The sequence below is a fragment of the Myotis nattereri genome (assembly GCF_964212035.1).
Source record: "Myotis nattereri genome assembly, chromosome: 1".
NCBI classification, from domain to species: domain Eukaryota; kingdom Metazoa; phylum Chordata; class Mammalia; order Chiroptera; family Vespertilionidae; genus Myotis; species Myotis nattereri.
This window is the reverse complement of record NC_138075.1, coordinates 75208383-75226378: the sequence shown is the minus strand read 5'-3', so window position 1 is coordinate 75226378 and position 17996 is coordinate 75208383. Positions and strand designations below refer to the sequence as shown.

Sequence of the window (17996 nt, the reverse complement as noted above, 5' to 3'; positions counted from 1 at the left end):
TTACAGTGGCAGCATAGACCAAGGAGAAAAAGAGGAAATAGAAGAGGAGATAGAGCTAAGGGTATAGCTCACTGGATTCAAGTGTGGAATAAAAATGGTATAAAATACCGAGACCACTTTGTCTCCTGGGAAACTTGAGAAAGGCCACACATAGGTGAAAGCACACAGGCAAAAGGAAAGGGTCACAACAGTGAAGTGGACACTGCAAGTGGGAAGGGCTTTTGAGGACCCATCAGAGGAAGTTGCCAAATGATGACCAGGATGACAGGTGGAGGAGCTCACCAAGAGGATAAAGCACATCAGGGCAATTACATCAGGGTTGAAATCATGAACACTACAGAATGTATCTATCTATGCAAGCAAGTTTAATCAACAAGGGGTGGTCACAAAGGAAGCTACCCAGTTCATCGGGTCCACAGAAGGCAGATTCATGGTAAATGTTATCTGACTCAGCATGGAAGATGTTAAAAATCTAGGAAAGTGTCACAAGCCCAACATACATTCTCCAGGTGATGGTTGCTTAAGTAACAAAGAGGTTTACATATAGTCACTTAGCCATCAAAAAATATGGATAAGAGCAGCACAACCCCCTAAGAGTTTGCAGAAAAAAATACGTAGGTGATGCAGCCTTCAGAAGAGATGGCTTTGTGCTCACTGAGGAAGTCTGCAATCATTTTGGGTGTGCAAATGAGGCTAGAGTCATGTCAATAAAGGAGAGATTGCCCAACAGAAAGTACATGGGAGAGTATAGGTGTGGCTCTGACATAAAGGTAAACAAAATAAGAAGGTTCTCCTTTACTGTGGCTGCATAGACCAAGGAGAAAAAGAGGAAATAGAAGATCTGAATTTCCCAAGACAGACCCTGCAATATGAATTCAGTTACAACTGTCTAATTATTTCAGGCCATTCACTCTGCTTTCTGGAAGTACTCTGACAGGAGGAGAACTAGGAAAAAATACAGTGCTTACACTCCAAGTGTGATTTTTTTGGTGTGAAATAATTTAAAACAGCCTAGCTATTTCCCTGTTGTATCACTCTCCTGTTCACAGGGGTCAGATATCTCCTCATGGTCTTTCCAGATATTTTATTTGATTTGATTCAAGACTGATTCTTATGATTTAGCAATTTTCTTACAAGTAAATGCAAATATTCACAAAAAGAAATAATCATTAAGCTAGTTTAATAGTTACTTTCAGTTTGTGAAATAGTACTTTAAAAATTGCACAGCTACCTGCCAACAAGTTTTTTAAAATTAAATTTATTGGGGTGGCATCCTATATAATAAAAGCCTAATATGCTAAGTGTCCGGTTGTCAGGTCATCTGGTCAGCCAATCAAAGCGTAATATGCTAATGATATGCTAAGGCTGCTCAACTGCTCTCTATGACATGCACTGACCACCAGGGGGCAGATGCTCCAACTGGTAGGTTAGCTTGCTGCTAAGGTGCGGCTGATCAGAACTGAGTGAGACAGGCTGGACATGCCCTGGAGCCCTCCTATGGTCCCTCCCCAGCTGGCCAACCTCCCGTGGCCCTTCCTGGTCCTGATCCCTAGGCTTGGTGGGGTCCCTCGGCCTGACCTGTGACCTCTTGCAATCTGGGGACCCCTCAGGGGATGTTGGAGAGCTGGTTTCAGCCTGATCCCACAGGCCAGGCTGAGGGACCCCACTGGTGCACGAATTCGTGCACCGGGCCTCTAGTTGGTTAATAACATATAGCTTTCAAGTGTACAATTCTATGATATATCATCTGTATATTGTATTGTGTGCCCACCATCCTAAGTCAAGTCTCCTTTCGTTACCATATACTACCCCCTCTACCCTTCAGTACCCCGACCCCCCTTTCCCTCTGGTAACCACCATACTGTGGTCTGAGTTTATGAGTTTTAATTTGTCCTGCTTGCTTATTTGTTGCTTCCAGTTTTATATTTCACATGATTAAATCATAGTTTTGAAGACAAAGGGAATGGTAACCTTTTTCAAAACATCATGATGATAGTGAAAGACTGAGTGAGCAATGTTTGAAAACCATGATTGATTATTGGTGGGAACACAATAGTGGAAAGGAATATGGACCCTGATCTCTTTATAGTGGGTAGAAAAAAGGAATAGGTCATGAGCGGAAGGAAAATGGCTACAGAGGAACATAACCTGTTTCAATTTTCTAATACAGATTGTCCAGAATGAAAGTTCTTCATTTCAGTTATGCAGACATGAATGATCCTTGTTCTATGCCATCATGGCTATACATTTTTCAGAGACTGGTGAACACAATGTGGTTAGAACTTGAAGGTTTCATACATTTCCAAGTATATATATTTATTTTATTTTATTTATTTTATTTTATCTTATTTTATTGTTGATAGTAATACAGATGTCCCCCAATTCCCCCTCCCCCTTTAAGCCCTCCTCCAAGCCCTGCTCAACACCAGGCCTTCACTGCACTATTGTTTATGTCCATTGGTTATGCATATATGTACATAAGTTATTTGGTTAATCTCTTTCAATCCCCCCACCCCACCTCCAACTCCCTTCTGAGATATGTCAGCCTGTTCCATATCTCCATGCCTCTGGGCCTATTTTGTCATCAGTTTATTTTGTTCATTAGATTCCACTTATAAGTGAGGTCATGTGATATTTGTCTTTCTCTGACTGGCTTATTTCACTTAGCATAATACTCTCCAGGTCCCTCCATGCTGTAAAAAATGGTAAGAAATCCTTCTTTTTTACAGCTGCATAGTATTCCATGGTGTAAATATACCACAGCTTTTTTTTATCCACTTATATACTGGTGGGCCCTTGGGCTGTTTCCAGATCTTAGCTATTATAAATAATGCTGCTATGAGCAAGGGGTGCATACATTATTTTTGATTGGTGTTTCAGGCTTCTTAAGATATATTTTTAGAATTGGGATCTCTGGGTCAAATGGTAGTTCCAATTTTAATTTTTGAGTAAATTAAAATAACAGTGGCTGTACCAATCTGCATTCCCAGCAGCAATGTAGTAGCATTCCCTTTTCTCCACATCCTCACCAGCACTTATTTGTTTGCTGATTTATTGATGGCAGCCATTCTGACAGGTGTGAAGTGACATCTCATTGTAGTTTTAATTTGAATCTCTCTGATGATTAGTAATGTTGAGAATTTTTCATATGTCTATTGGCCATCTGTATGTCCTCTTTGGAGAAGTTCCTATTCTGGTCCTGTGCCCATTTTTTAATTGGGTTATTTGTGTTCCTTCTTTTTGATCTGTATGAGTTATTTATATATCTTGGAATTTAACCCCTTATCTAATGTGTCATGGGCAAATATGTTCTCTCATACAGTGGGTTTCCATTTCATTTTGATGATGGTTTCTTTTACTGTGCAGAAGCTGTTTAGTTTGATGTAGTTCCAGCTATTTATTTTTTTCCTTTGTTTTACTTGCCCTAGGAGATGTATTGGTGAAAATTCTGCTACGTAATATGTCTGATATTTCCTTATGTTTTCTTGTAGTATTTTTATGGGTTTGCAACTCACATTGAAGATTTTTATCCATTTTGAGTTTATTATTATGTAAGTTGGTGATCTAGTTTTATTTTTCCCTGTCATAGTGAGCAATCGAACTCCCAGTCAGTCGAACTCCCGAGGGGACAATTTGCATATTAGGCTTTTATATAGAGAGATAGAGAGGAATTGGAGGAGGTAATGCATAGATATTGGGAGGGACAGGTAGGAAGAGAAATATATAATTTGCCAAATTGCTTTAAAAATGCTTCCTTATATCTGAAAAACAAAAAGCTTAAGAATTAGCAATAATTTCAATAAAAGTTACAAAAACTATATAATTATTTTCTATTTATTCAGCTCTATAATAATATTGTTGTTTCTTTTGATTTTTCCTCCTAGTATTTCTATAAATTCAAATACTTTATAGAGTAATGTAAATGATATGGAATCTTGTCCTCTCTGTAAAACACAATACTCTAAAACATTATAACTTATAACAATTAGTTACAAATGAAAGCATATTAGAATCTATTTAATAATCATATATAAATAAAATATAATTATTTCCTTATTTGACAGAGAGCTTCCCATATACCTTAAGTATAAAATTTTCCTTTATGAGGAGAGAAAGCAAATCTTAAAATTCAAACCCTGGGAAGGTAGTCAAATACATTATATTATTATTATTACTAGAGGCCTGTTGCATGAAGAGATTCATGCAATAGGCCGTCCTTTCCCCTGGCTGCTTGCACCAGTTTTCCTCTGGCACCCGGCACCCAGACCTTTGCTCTGGCCGAACTCCAGCTGGAGCCAGCCCCTGAGCCATGAGGCTTTCTCTGCTCCGCCTGCCCTGAGGCCATGAGGCTTTGCTGCTCCACTTGGAGCCTATGTATACAAATTAACTGCCATCTTTGTTAGGTTAATTAGCATACTCTCCTGATTGGCTGGTTAGCATAGCGAAGGTACGGTCAATTTACATGTTTGTTAATTATTAGGTAAGATTAAACAATATTAAGTAACTTATTTATTTAAAGTAATTAAGTTCCTGATTAATATAACAATTTTTTTAATAATCTACATTAATAAAAGACAAAGATGCTAATTGACTGTACCTTTCTATGCCCAAGCCACGCCCACCAGCCAATCAGAGCAACTGTACGCAAATTAACTCAACCAAGATGGTGGTGGGCAGCCATGGAGCTGGAGCAAGCAGGAGGCTTGGTTGCCCCAGCTATGGAGGAAGCCAAGCTTCCCGCCTGCCCTGGCTGGCTGTGGCCTCCACAAAAGGCAACAAAGTTTCAATTATAGAAGCTAAATAAATCCCAGATACCTGCTTCCAGCCAGCCTCCACTGGGAGCTTGGATGGCTGGGGGCTGTGGCCACCCTACAAACAGCCATCAGCCCCTCACCCAGACTGGCCAGGGACCCCAGCAGGACCCTCCACCCTGAAGGGGGTATGGACAACCTGAAAACGGCCCTTAGCCCCTCACCCAGGTGGCCAGGAACCCCAGCAGGGACCCCCACCCTGAAGGGGCAGTGGCCAGCCTGCAAACAGCCATCAACCCCTCACCCGGGCTGGCAAGGCACCCCAGCGGGGATCCCCCCCCCCATAGGGAGTGTGGCCAGTCTTAAAATGGCCCTCAGCTCCTCACCCAGGCTGGCCAGGCACCCCAGCAGGACCCCTACCCTATTCCGGGATACCCTTCAGGGCAAACCAGCTGGCCCCACCCACGCACCAGGCCTCTATCCTATATAATAAAAGGGTAATATGCAAATTGACTCTAACAGCAGAATAACTGGGAATGGCTGGTCACTATGACACACACTGACCACCAGGGGGAAGATGCTCAATGCAGGAGCTGTCCCCTGGTGGTCAGTGCGCTCCCACAGCGGGAGCTCTGCTCAGCCACAAGCCAGGTTGACAGCTACCAGTACAGTGGTGGTGGTGGGAGCCTCTCTTGCCTCCTCAGCAACACTAAGGATGTCCGACTGCTGCTAGGCCTGCTCCCCGCTGGCAAGTGGACATCCCCCGAGGGCTCCTGGGCTGCCAGAGGGATGTCTGACTGCCAGCTTAGGTCCAGTCCTCTGGGGAGTGGGCCTAAGCCAGCAGGTGGTCATCCCCTGAGGGGTCCCAGACTGTGAGAGGGCACAGGCTGGGCTGAGGGACCCTCCCAAGTGCACAAATTTTTGTGCACTGGGCCTCTAGTATGTATATAAAACCTTTGCTTCTTAGGCAAATACAGGAAAACCTTTTTTTTTTCCTTTACTTTTAGAAATAGGCTTATTTTTCTAATGGAAAATATACTTATATTCTTAAGAAGCATAATAAAGATAACATGACATTGTCAACTCTCATGAGGTTGGAGAAAGGGTGGGTGTGTATGTGGGGAGACAGCAGGTCCTGGGGTTTTTCCCCAGAACTGCAGTAACTTCTGGGCCTTGAATGGCTTTAGTGTAAAAGTACCATTTTTACTTGTTTATGAGGAGAATGCTCCCCTCCCCCTACCCTGATGCTGCCGCTTCTGCAGCTATTCAAGTGTTCTTCTGTAGCTCCAGCCCTGTAGGATAAATACTTGGGGAGTTTAAATAATTATTTCCCATATTTTTATTTTTGAGTAGACTAATAATATGCAATCTTGTATATAAGAAGAGATCTTAAAAATAGAAACAAACAAACCCCTACAGTTAATGAATGTGTACTCACAAAAGGGTGAACTGGAACATTAGCCTTAGAATCTTATTTCACACAGCAAATGAATTCTGAGTGGCACAAAACCCAAACAGTAGAGACAGAGGATTTCCTATATTCATAAAATGATGAAGTGTAAACAAAGTCCCCTAAAGATAAGAGAGCAAGCAAAAAACACCAATCAGTAGCCAAGTTACATTACAGACAGACAAGAACTTCTACTAGCTGAGAGTTTCTAGTGGCTGATATCTTGAGAGGGAGACCAGGAAGATGACCAAGATTAAGAGTTCTTGGCAGCTGCTGGGAAGTCCCTGTAATCCCTGCCTCGGGTTCTGCCCATTATAAGTAGCTGGGGCCTCTAGCAAAGTGAAATATGCCCCATCGTTAAACAGATTAAACTAAACAACAAAGACATAAAACAGCAATTAAAGAGACACTCTATGCATAATATCTATAGGCATGCACAATTGCCAGACAAGACTTGATAAATCAGAGTTCTTCCTATGGATCTTTCAGAAGATGTCTTACAGTGGCCAGGGACTCATAGCTAGGTGTGGCCCAGAGGGTTCCCAGATGGGGTGGCCAGTGAACACCCACAAATAGCCTGTTGTTCACAGATCTCATTATATTCTGCTCTCCATAATAGATATTAACTGGTATCTACAGTTGTTTTGGCTAAAATCTGCCAGTCTCAAGGAGTCATGTGATAATTTTCAGACAAAGCATTAAGGAGTCCTTTTGTAAATGCACTGTTGGCCCTATTTTCTCTAACACTTTTCTTTCTTTCTTTCTTTCTTTTTTTTTTTTTTGCTGTTGCATTTTTATTTATTTACCATCTAAAGTTTTAGATATGTCTCCTTTTTCCCCTGCTTGATCTCTTACCCCCAGCTATTCCCACCCCAGGCAAGCCCTCACCGCCCCAGTGTCTGTGTCCATTGGTTATGATAATATGCATGCATACAAGTTCTTTGGTTGCTCTCTAACCCTTCCCTTCCCCTGCCATTTGTCTCTGGATCTATTCTTGTTCATCAAATTATGTTGATCATTATATCCCACATATGAGTGAGATAATGTGATATTTATCTTTCTCTGACTGGCTTATTACGCTTAGCATAATGCTCTCAAGTTCCATCCATGCTGTTGCAAATGGTAAAAGTTTCTTCATTTTTATAGTGGCAGAGTATTCCATTGTGTAGATGTGCCACAATTTTTTAATCCACTCATCAGCTAATGGGCACTTAGGCTGTTTCCAAATCTTCGCTATTGTAAATTGTGCTGCTATGAACATAGAGTTGCATATATCCTTTCTGATTGGTGTTTTGGTTTCTTGGAATATAGTCCTAGAAGTGGGATTACTGGATCGAATGGGAGTTCCATTTTTAACTTTTTGAGGAAACTCCATACTGTCTTCCATAGTGGCTGCACCAGTCTGCATTCCCACCAGCAGTGCACGAGGTTTCCTTTTTCTCCACATCCTCGCCAGCACTTGTTGTTTGTTGATTTGTTAATGATAGCCAGTCTGACAGGTGTGAGATGGTACCTCATTGTTGTTTTGATTTGCATCTCTCAGATGATTAGTGACCTTGATCATGTTTTCATATTCTTGGCCTTCTGTATGTCCTCTTTTGAAAAGTGTCTATTTAGGTCCTTTGCCCATTTTTTGATTGGATCATTTATCTTCCTCTTAAGTTGTATGAGTCCTCTGTAAAATTTGGAGATTAAATCTTTATCTGAAATATCATTTGCAAATATGTTCTCCCATGCAGCGGGCTTTCTTGTTGTTTTGTTGATGGTTTCTTTTGCTGTGCAGAAGCTTTTTAGTTTGATGTAGTCCCATTTGTTTATTTTCTCCTTAGTCTCCATTGCCCTAGGAGCTGTGTCTGTAAAGATATTGCTATGACATATGTCTGCTATTTTGCTGCCTATGGAGTCTTGTAAGATTTTTATGGGTTCCCGTCTTACATTTAAGTCCTTTAGTCATTTTGAGGGTTTTTTTGTGTGTATGGTGTAAATTGGTGATCTAGGTTCATTTTTTTTACATCTATCTGACCAAATTTCCCAGCACCATTTATTGAAGAGATTGTCTTGACTCCATTGTATGCTCTTGCCTTCTTTGTCAAATATTAATTGAGCATAATGGCTTGGGTAGATTTCTGGGTTCTCTGTTCTGTTCCATTAGTCTATATGTCTGTTCTTGTGCCAGTACTAGACAGTTTTGAGAACCGTGACTTGGTAATATAGCTTGATATCTGGTATTGTGATCCCTCCAACTTTGTTCTTCTTTCTCAGGATTGCTGTGGCTATTCAGAGAAATTATTCCAGATAGATTTTTGAAGAGTTTGTTCTAGATCTTTGAAGTATGCTGTGGGTATTTTAATGGGGATTGCATTAAATCTGTAGATTTCTTTGTGTAGTATGGACATTTTAATGATGTTGATTCTACCAATCCATGATGGTATGTTCTTCCATTTGTTTATGTCTTCCTCTATCTCTTTTTTCAATGTCCTGTAGTTTTCCAAGTACAGGTCTTTTACCTCTTTAGTTAAGTTTATTCCTAAGTATCTTAATTTTTTTGGTGTAGTGGTAAATGGGATTGTTTTTTTCGTTTCTCTTTCTGTGAGTTCATTATTGGTGTATAAAAAGGCCATATATTTCTGGGTGTTAATTTTGTATTCTGCTACATTGCCAAATTCATTTATTAGGTCTAGTAGTTTTTTGATGGAGTCTTTGAGTTTTTCTATGTATAGTATCATGTCATCTGCGAATAAGGACAGTTTTACTTCTTCTTTTCCAATTTGGATGCCTTTTATTTCTTCTTGTTTGATCACTATGGCTAGCACTTTCAGTACTATATTGAACAGGAGTGGTGAAAGTGGGCATCCCTGTCTTGTTCCTGTTCTCAGGGGAAATGAGTTTAGTTTTTGCCCATTGAGTATGATGTTGGCTGTAGGTTTGTCATATAAGGCTTTTAGTATGTTGAGGTATGATCTCTCTATTCTCACTTTGCTGAGAGTTTTTATCAAGAAAGGGTGCTGGATTTTGTCAAATGCTTTTTCTGCATCAATTGATATGAGCATGTGATTTTTGTCTCTCAGTTTGTTTATGTGATGTATCACATTTATTGATTTGTGGATATTGTACCATTCTTGCTCCTCGGAATAAATCCCACTTGGTCATGGTGTATGATCTTTCTAATGTATTGCTGAATCTGATTTGCCAGAATTTTGTTGAGGATTTTAGCATCTATGTTCATCAAGGATATTGGCCTGTAGTCCTCTTTTTTTTTGTGGTGTCTTTATCTGGTTTTGGAATTAGGGCAATGCTGGCTTCATAGAAAGAGCTTGGAAGTGTGCCTTCCTCTTGAATTTTTTTGGAATAGTCTGAGGAAGATAGGGTTTAGTTCTTCTTTGAATGCTTGGGAGAACTCCCCTGTAAAGCCGTCCAGAACAGGGCTTTTGTTTGTTGGAAGATTTTTGATCCCTGTTTCAATATCTTTGGTAGTTATTGGCCTATTCAGGTTTTTTTATTCTTCCTCATTGAGTTTTGGGAGCTTATATTTTTCTAATAATATGTCCATTTCATCTAGGCTGTCCATTTTTGTTGGAATAGAGTTTTCATAGTATTTTTCCATAATCCTTTCTATTTCTATGGGATCAGTTGCTACTTCACCTCTTTCATTTCTGATATTGTTTATTTGGGTCCTCTCTCTTTGCCTCTTAGTGAGCCTGGCTAGAGGTCTTCAATCTTGTTTATCCTTTCAAAGAACCAGCTCTTGGTTTTGTTGGTCATTTTGTTTGCTTGTTTGTTTGTTTGTTTTGGTCTCTATGTTGTTTATTTCCTCTCTGATCTTTATTATTTCCTTCCTTCGGCTTACACTGGGCTTTTCTTGCTCTCTTTCTAACTCTTAGAGTTGTAGGGTTAGATAATTTATTACCATTTTTGCTTGTTTTTTGAGATAGGCCTGTAGATCTGTGAACTTCCCTCTCAAGACTGCTTTCACTGTGTCCCATAAATTTTGGATTGTTGTGTTTTCATTGTCGTTTATTGCCATGATGTTTTTTATTTCTTCTTTGATCTCTTTGGTAACCAAATTTTCTTTATTTCTTTAAAGTTTTTAAAGGAGAGTGGCTCATTAATTTTATTACCTTGTTGATCTTGTATAACTGGGCAAGCCAAAAGCTTTCCTTCTAACATGACTTGCCTGACACGGGACCCCATTACTGAGGATTTAGTTGATGAGCCTTCCCACATCAGAGGTGGAGGATTGGGAAATACTTCCTCCAATGGAAGGACTTTAGGTATTACAGGCTCTACAGGCTCTGCTTTAGGAGGAGGGGGCAGTAGTAAATCCTCCTGGCATTCTATAGGCTTTTGATTCTCTATATGAAATGGGCATTGTGCAGCTCGAACAAGAGCCCACATAGTTCATGATGATAAGGGCACTCATTTCCCCTGGGCCTGATTTCTTTTTAAAGTCCTGCCCAGTTGTTCCCAGAGATTAAGGTCTAGTGTTCCAGCATCAGGGAACCAAGGATTATAAATTATAATAATTTTTAATAAGTTTTTAATTGTTCTTCTGTAATAGAGGCACTATCTGCTTTTAACAACTGTTCCAGCACTGTGATATATTGCTGCTGTACTGAAGACAACTATTGTCCCATTATGAAACCTTAGTTGAGAAAGGATTCCCTCGAACTTGGAAATCCCAAGCGGGCTCTAATGACTTACTTTGCAGTTACTTTCATTTTCTTCATCTTTGTTTTCGAGGATTCTTCTGCATTTCATTGCATTCCTGACTCCTCACACGGGGGCACTAGCTGCCGGAACTGACCAGGAGACCCGGAGTGACGGATGAATAGATTACTCTGACACACATTTCTGTGAAAGAGAGGCTAAGGGGCTGGTTGTCATTAGGCACCAAAAATAGTCTTGATTGCCTGTCTTGTTAGCCTTTTATTGTAACAACAGCTTGAACTAAAATTAATCTCTTAATCAGCAGGGTAAGTATCCTTGAGAAAGCATATGCTTCTATAAGGTTTGGTGTAGAAGACTAAACATAGAGATTCTAGCAAAACACCCGGGAGTCGGACTTGTTTGGAAAAGTCAAGGTAGGAGCTGCTGCCTTCTGCAAGTTTTCCCCAGAGACCCCTGACCTTTCAGAGAATCCTCCTTACAGACTTTCCAACCAAGTCCCATGCTTCCCCACAGAGTCTTTAGGGTTTTCTATGTACAATATCATGCTATCTGCGAATAGTGACAATTTTAATTCCTCCTTTCCAATTTAGATGCCTTTGATTTTTGCTTCCTACTTGATCACTGTGGCTAGGACTTCCAGTGCTATGTTGAGTAAGAGTGGTGAAAGCTGACATCCCTGTCTTGTTCCTTTTCTTTTAGTTTTTGTCTATTGAGTATGATATTGGCTATAGGTTTGTCATATATGGCCTTAATTATGTTGAGGTGTGATCCCTCTATTTCTGCTTTGCTGGGAGTTTTTATCAAAAATGGGTGCTGGATTTTATCAAATGCTTTTTCTTGCATCTGTTGATATGATCATGTGATTTTTATCCTTTATTTTGTTAATGTGATGTAACACATTTATTGATTTGCATATAATGTACCAATATTTTGCTAATATTTTGTTGAGGATTTTGGCATCTATTTTCATCAAGGATATTGGCTTATAATTATCTGTCTTTGTAGTTTCTTTATCTGGTTTTGGAGTCACGATAATGCTGGCTTTGTAAAAAAAGCTTGAAAGTGCTTCTTCCCCTTGGATTTTTTGAAATAGTTTGGGAACGGTAGGTGTTCTTTGAATGTTTAGTAAAACTCACGAGTGAAGCCATCCAGCCAGGACTTTTGTTTGTTGGCAGTTATTTATTTATTTTTTTAAATTACTGCTTTGATTTCATCAGTTGTTATAGGCCTATTCAGGTTTTCTGATTCTTCTTGATTCAGTTTTGGAAGTTTGTATTTTTCTAGGAATTTGTCCATTCATCCAGGTTATCCAGCTTGTTAGCATATAGTTGTTCATAGTATTTTCTTACAATCCTTTGAATTTCTATTGTGTCAACTGTTCTTTTGCCTCTTTAATTTCGTGTTTTATTTATTTGGGTCCTGTCTCTTTGTTTCTTGATGAGTCTGGATCAAGGTTTATCAATGTTGTTTATCTTTTCAAAGAACTAGCTTTTGGTTTCATTGATATTTTTTATATAATTTTTATTCTCTATGTTATTTATTTCCACTCTAATATTTATCATTTTCTTCCTTCTATTTATGCAAGGCTTTTCTTGTTCTCTTTCTAATTCTTTAATTGTAGGATTAGATTGCTATTTGACTTTTTTCTTGAGGCAGGCTTGTTTATGAACTTCCCTTTCAGGACTGCTTTTGCTGTGTCCCACAGATTTTGGGTTGCTGTGTGTTAATTTTTATTTTTTCCTAGGAAGTGTTTTTTTTTTCTTATTTCTTCCTTGATCTCATTGGTAATCCATTCATTGTTTAATAACATGGTACTTGCCCTCCATGAGTTTGAAAGTTTTTGAGTTTTTTAATTATAGTTGATTTCTAGTTTCATGCCATTGTGATCTGAGATGTTTGATATGATTTCAATCTTTTTGAATTTATTAAGGTTTATTTTATATTCTAATATATGGTCTATCTTTGAAAATGATCCACATGCTCTTGAGAAGAATAAACATTCTGCCACTTTTGGATGAAACATTCTGTATATATCATTAGATCAAACTGTTCTAGTGTGTCATTTAAGGTCATTGTTTCCTTGTTGAATTTTTTTTTTTTTTTGTCTGGAAGATCAAAAGTGATGTCAGTGGGATGTTAAACTTTCTGAAATTTTAATCTTATTAACTACATTCACATTACTAATACCTAAAGAGTCAATGTGAACTTCTTATACCTATTTAAAAATAATATATTGTCTTAACTTTTCTCTTCTCCAAACAATCTGTATCCTTACAAAATACCTATTTTACATCATCATAACCCTGCCTACAATCTTACAATGGGTCTTTGGTAACATTCACATCAAGTTATATTTTAGAGTAGCGTTCTTGTTCTTCTAACCTTCTAACTGAATAACTTACTCATGCAAAGAAGTTCCACTATTTTATTACATACATACATTTTTCCCTACCAATAAAAACTTTAGTTCTTTTTGCAGGTCAAGTTCATGACATTTGTCTTGCAAGAACACTTTCTGATTAAGCATATTATACATTTTTCTTTATCTAAAATCCAGTTCACTCATTGTCTCTGACAATTGATCAAACACTTGATTGATGTCACAATGTGAGTTTTTTTTTTTTACCAATTGTTTTATTTATAGGTACTCAATGTCTTCTAAGAAACTATAAATTCCTTGAAGCAGAAGTGAATGTTTCTGAATTTTATTCTCCACTGCCTCTAGAACAAGGTTAGATAACCAAGATAAATTTTTTTTATTTAATACTTCATGATGCTTCTTAAATGATGGCTTCCCAAACTTCTGTTCCCTGAATCACTCCGGTCCAGGTGAAAACAATCATTGTAAATTCCCATAAGACTCTTGAAATATCTTTCTGTTGTGAAACAAATAATATTATCTTTGTTGTTTAATAAATCCCATTGCAGGACTATTTCTTGGTCAATTCCCAAGTCCCTGGCAAATCCATTTTATCTACAGCTGCTAAATAACTAATGAGTCATCTAGGTCATTTATTTATATTTAAAATTGTCTCCTATATGTGCTCTGTCAGAGCCTGCTTAACACTCTGAATAATCTAAAACACTGATTCTGCTATAGATCTGGTAAGCAAAGATGTTTCACCAATGGTTTCTACTAAAAATTTTTGTGTGTCTGCCCTTCCTACTTCTATCTCCTAACCCTTATCCCATGGAGCTAAGATCAATATATAGCTTGCATGTGTTGGTATATATGAAAGGAGAATTCAAACAGGTGTGAGACTAAAGAGCTTGTTCCCATAAAACTTATGCTATATTTTCTAGGAGACAAAGTAAAATTTTAAGTCATAGAATTATAAATATTTGTAAAAGGAACAGATTTCTATTTTAACAAAACAAAAATTGAGAAGAAAAAACATTAAATGCCATTCCCTGGACTATATGGTTGGCTATATTGTAGTATAGTTGACAATAACAGTCTTCTTCTGCTGGATAAATGTCAGCAAAACTAATTTTTTCTGTATTTCTGTTCAGTTTCAGCCAGGAATCTTCTATCTGTGTATATATTAACATTTCTTCTCTGGAAACTTATGAGTTCTTGCAACTGTTTGAAGTCTTTCTGTAATGTTGCTTAAGAGCCTATATCATTTGTATGTGATATAATTTTTATATGTTCTTTTAATAAGGATATTGTTATGGATAAAATCTAAATAATTAAATGTGTGTGTTTAACACTTCATCAGCCCAGAGTAAGGGCTCACTTAATGTGTAAGTGATTCAGGATTGTATAAACAAATGGATGGGCACATATGTGGATAAGTAGATCTGTTCAAGATGATATTATCTCAATTTGATTGCCCATTAGTACCAGAAAAGAGTGTGATTTTCAGCACCTATGACTTAAATGGTATCACATTATGATCCCTAATACCCTAGAACTGTGATCAACAAACTGCGGCTCTCGAGCCACATGCGGCTCTTTGGCCCCTTGAATGTGGCTCTTCCTAAGCCTTAGGAGTACCCTAATTAAGTTAATAACAATGTACCTACCTATATAGTTTAAGTTTAAAAAATTTGGCTCTCAAAATAAATTTCAATCCTTGTACTATTGATATTTGGCTCTGTTGACTAATGAGTTTGCCGATCACTGCCCTTGAACAGTGGTTCTCAACCTTCCTAATGCCGTGACCCTTTAATACAGTTCCTCATGTTGTGGTGACCCCCAACCATAAAATTATTTTCATTGTTACTTCATAACTGTAATTTTGCTACTGTTATGAATTGTAATGTAAATATCTGATATGCAGGATGTGTTTTCATTGTTACAAATTGAACATAATTAAAGCAGAGTGATTAATCACAAAAAACAATATGTAATTATATATGTATTTTCCGATGGTCTTAGGCGACCCCTGTGAAAGGGTCGTTTGACCCCCAAAGGGGTCGTGACCCACAGGTTGAGAACCACTGCCCTAGAATTATCTTTCAAATCAATATACCAAATGAAGTTGGAAAGAATATTAAATATAAGTTTTCATAGAGGAAATAAAGCTATGAAAGTGAATTCTTGGAAATGTATATTTTGCTGCAATAGACTCATACTTTCTCTTGACTTTTTTTTTTTTTTACTACAGGCTTCCACCTATCATTCAGGACAATGGATGTGGCCAATAAATCTACTGTTTCTGAATTTGTTTTGCTGGGACTCTCTGATTCCTGGGAACTACAGATGTTTTTCTTCGTGGTGTTTTCATTGTTTTATGTGGCAACAATGGTGGGTAATAGCCTCATAGTCATCACAGTCATAGCTGACTCTCACCTACACTCTCCCATGTATGTCCTGCTTACCAACCTTTCCATCATTGATATGTCTCTTGCTTCCTTTGCCACCCCTAAGATGATTACAGACTACCTTACTGGACACAAAACCATCTCCTTTGATGGCTGCATCACTCAGATTTTTTTTCTACACCTTTTTACTGGTACAGAGATCATTTTACTTATGGCTATGTCCTTTGATAGATACATTGCAATATGTAAGCCTCTCCGCTATGCTTCAATCATAAGTCCCCAGGTATGTGTTGCCCTCGTGGTGGCTTCCTGGGTTGTGGGAGTCATGCATTCAATGAGTCAGGTCATATTTGCTCTCACTTTACCATTCTGTGGTCCCAATGATGTAGAGAGCTTTTTCTGTGACCTTCCTGTGGTGTTCCAGTTATCTTGTGTGGATACTTATGTCCTAGGACTCTTTATGATCTCAACAAGTGGCATAATTGCCTTGTCCTGCTTTATTCTTTTATTTAATTCTTATGTTATTGTCCTGGTTACCATCAAGAATCATTCTTCAAGAGGGTCATCTAAGGCTCTTTCTACATGCACAGCTCATTTCATTGTTGTCTTCATGTTCTTTGGGCCATGCATCTTCATCTATATGTGGCCACTAAGCAGTTTTTTAGTAGATAAGATCTTGTCTGTGTTTTATACCATCTTTACTCCCATTCTGAATCCAATAATCTATACATTAAGAAACCAAGAAGTGAAGACAGCCATGAGAAAATTGAAAAATAGACTTCTAAATTCCAACAAGGCAGCTCCTTTGCATTCTTTTTAGTTAACTTCTAGTTTGGTTATCTTTTAGTTTTAGCATCCTAGGCATTAAGTACCACAATTTGTGTATACACAGCATGTGCTATGCTCTTACTTCTTATTAAACCGTAATTGACAAAATTTGTGAAAGTACAAGGTAAGTTCATATTTAAATATGAATATTTTTAGAATACATTTTAAATTTTAGAAAAGCAAGTTGACAAAAGCAACTTCTTCTAGAAGCAAAGAATATTTATAAAAATGCTAAGAGTGCTCTGGCCAGAGTGACCCAGTTAGTTGGAGCATTATCCATACACCAAAAAGTCACAGGTTCAATTCCTAGTGGCCATATACCTAGGTTTCACATTCTGTCCCTGGTTGAAGTAACCACATTTTACAAGAGGCAATCAATCAATGTTTCTCTCTCACACCAATGTCCCACCTCTCTCTCTCTCTCTCTCTCTCTCTCTCTCTCTCTCTCTCCTCTCCTCTCCTCTCCTCTCCTCTCCTCTCCTCTCCTCTCCTCTCCTCTCCTCTCCTCTCCTCTCCCTACCTTCCTCTCTCTAAAATCAATAAACAGATCCTTGGGTGAGGATTAAAAAATGCCAAGAGTGACTTTTCCAATTAGGAAATTCAAGATTAATATCTTGTTCACTGATAAAAGGAAAGAAAATGAGAAGAGGAAGTATAGATTAAAAGGAAACTAGGAGCCCTGACTGGTTTGGCTCAGTGGATAGAGCGTCGGCCTGCAGACTGAAAGGTCCCAGGTTCGATTCCAGTCAAGGGCATGTACCTTGGTTGCGGGCACATCCCCAGTGGGGAGTGTGCAGGAGGCAGCTGGTCGATGTTTCTCTCTCATCGATGTTTCTAGCTCTCTATCCCTCTCCCTTCCTCTCTGTAAAAAATCAATAAAATATATATTTATTAAAAAAAAGGAAACTAGGAGATAACATTTACATAACACTAACAACTGAGTTACTCAGAGAATTGAGTAAAATTAGTAAATTTCTATATCTATAAGTCTTAGAAACTCAATACTGCCATAGGAGTAGCTTCTGACAAATTGTGATTTTCTACATATATCTCTGTTACTACTTAACATTTAAATCATTTTGTGATCTCTTCTATTAAAGAAAGTCCTTGCTTTATTTCATTACAAATGTTGATGAGTTTCAAAGGAAATGGTATAAGTAGAGGAATCTCCACCGCTCACTTTTAGTTAGCAAGGAAATAAACACAGCCATAACTCCTTCTAATAATGCAGAATGCATAAAGAGCCTGGAGATTTCAGCAAATCAGAAAATATTTTGAAATGAGTTTCAAAGCAGTACAATTTGTTTTATACAAAAACCATGGTTCCTTAATGTCTGGGAAGTTAAAGCTAGAATTAAATTACGAGATACCATTTATGATAATAAGTAAAATTATGGGGAGCCTATGCTTTCATTTAAAAGTATTATATTGCTTTACACTTTGGTTAAACCACATTTTAATTTTAATATTTGGATGCAATCAGGTTTTTTTGTTATTTTTGTTGTTTGTTATCATTTTAAATGCTAGGT

The 17996-nt window shown here is 38.0% G+C and overlaps 1 protein-coding gene and 1 pseudogene across 2 annotated transcripts; one reads left to right on the top strand and one right to left on the bottom strand.

Annotated features, from left to right (window-relative positions):
- Window positions 1–10959, bottom strand: LOC308521132 (olfactory receptor 4K3-like; annotated as a pseudogene). Its single transcript has 2 exons — window positions 10903–10959; window positions 1–889 (listed from the first exon to the last, which is right to left on the bottom strand). The product of its transcript is annotated as an olfactory receptor 4K3-like (transcript).
- A 4414-nt stretch (window positions 10960–15373) lies between these two features.
- Window positions 15374–16459, top strand: LOC308531329 (olfactory receptor 4K2; the record flags this gene model as incomplete). The annotated part of the gene is made up of 1 exon (XM_081108296.1): window positions 15374–16459. The coding sequence occupies exon 1, from the start codon at window positions 15506–15508 to the stop codon at window positions 16457–16459; it is 954 nt and encodes a 317-aa protein (XP_080964422.1). The 5' UTR covers window positions 15374–15505.
- Window positions 16460–17996: the final 1537 nt, after the last annotated feature.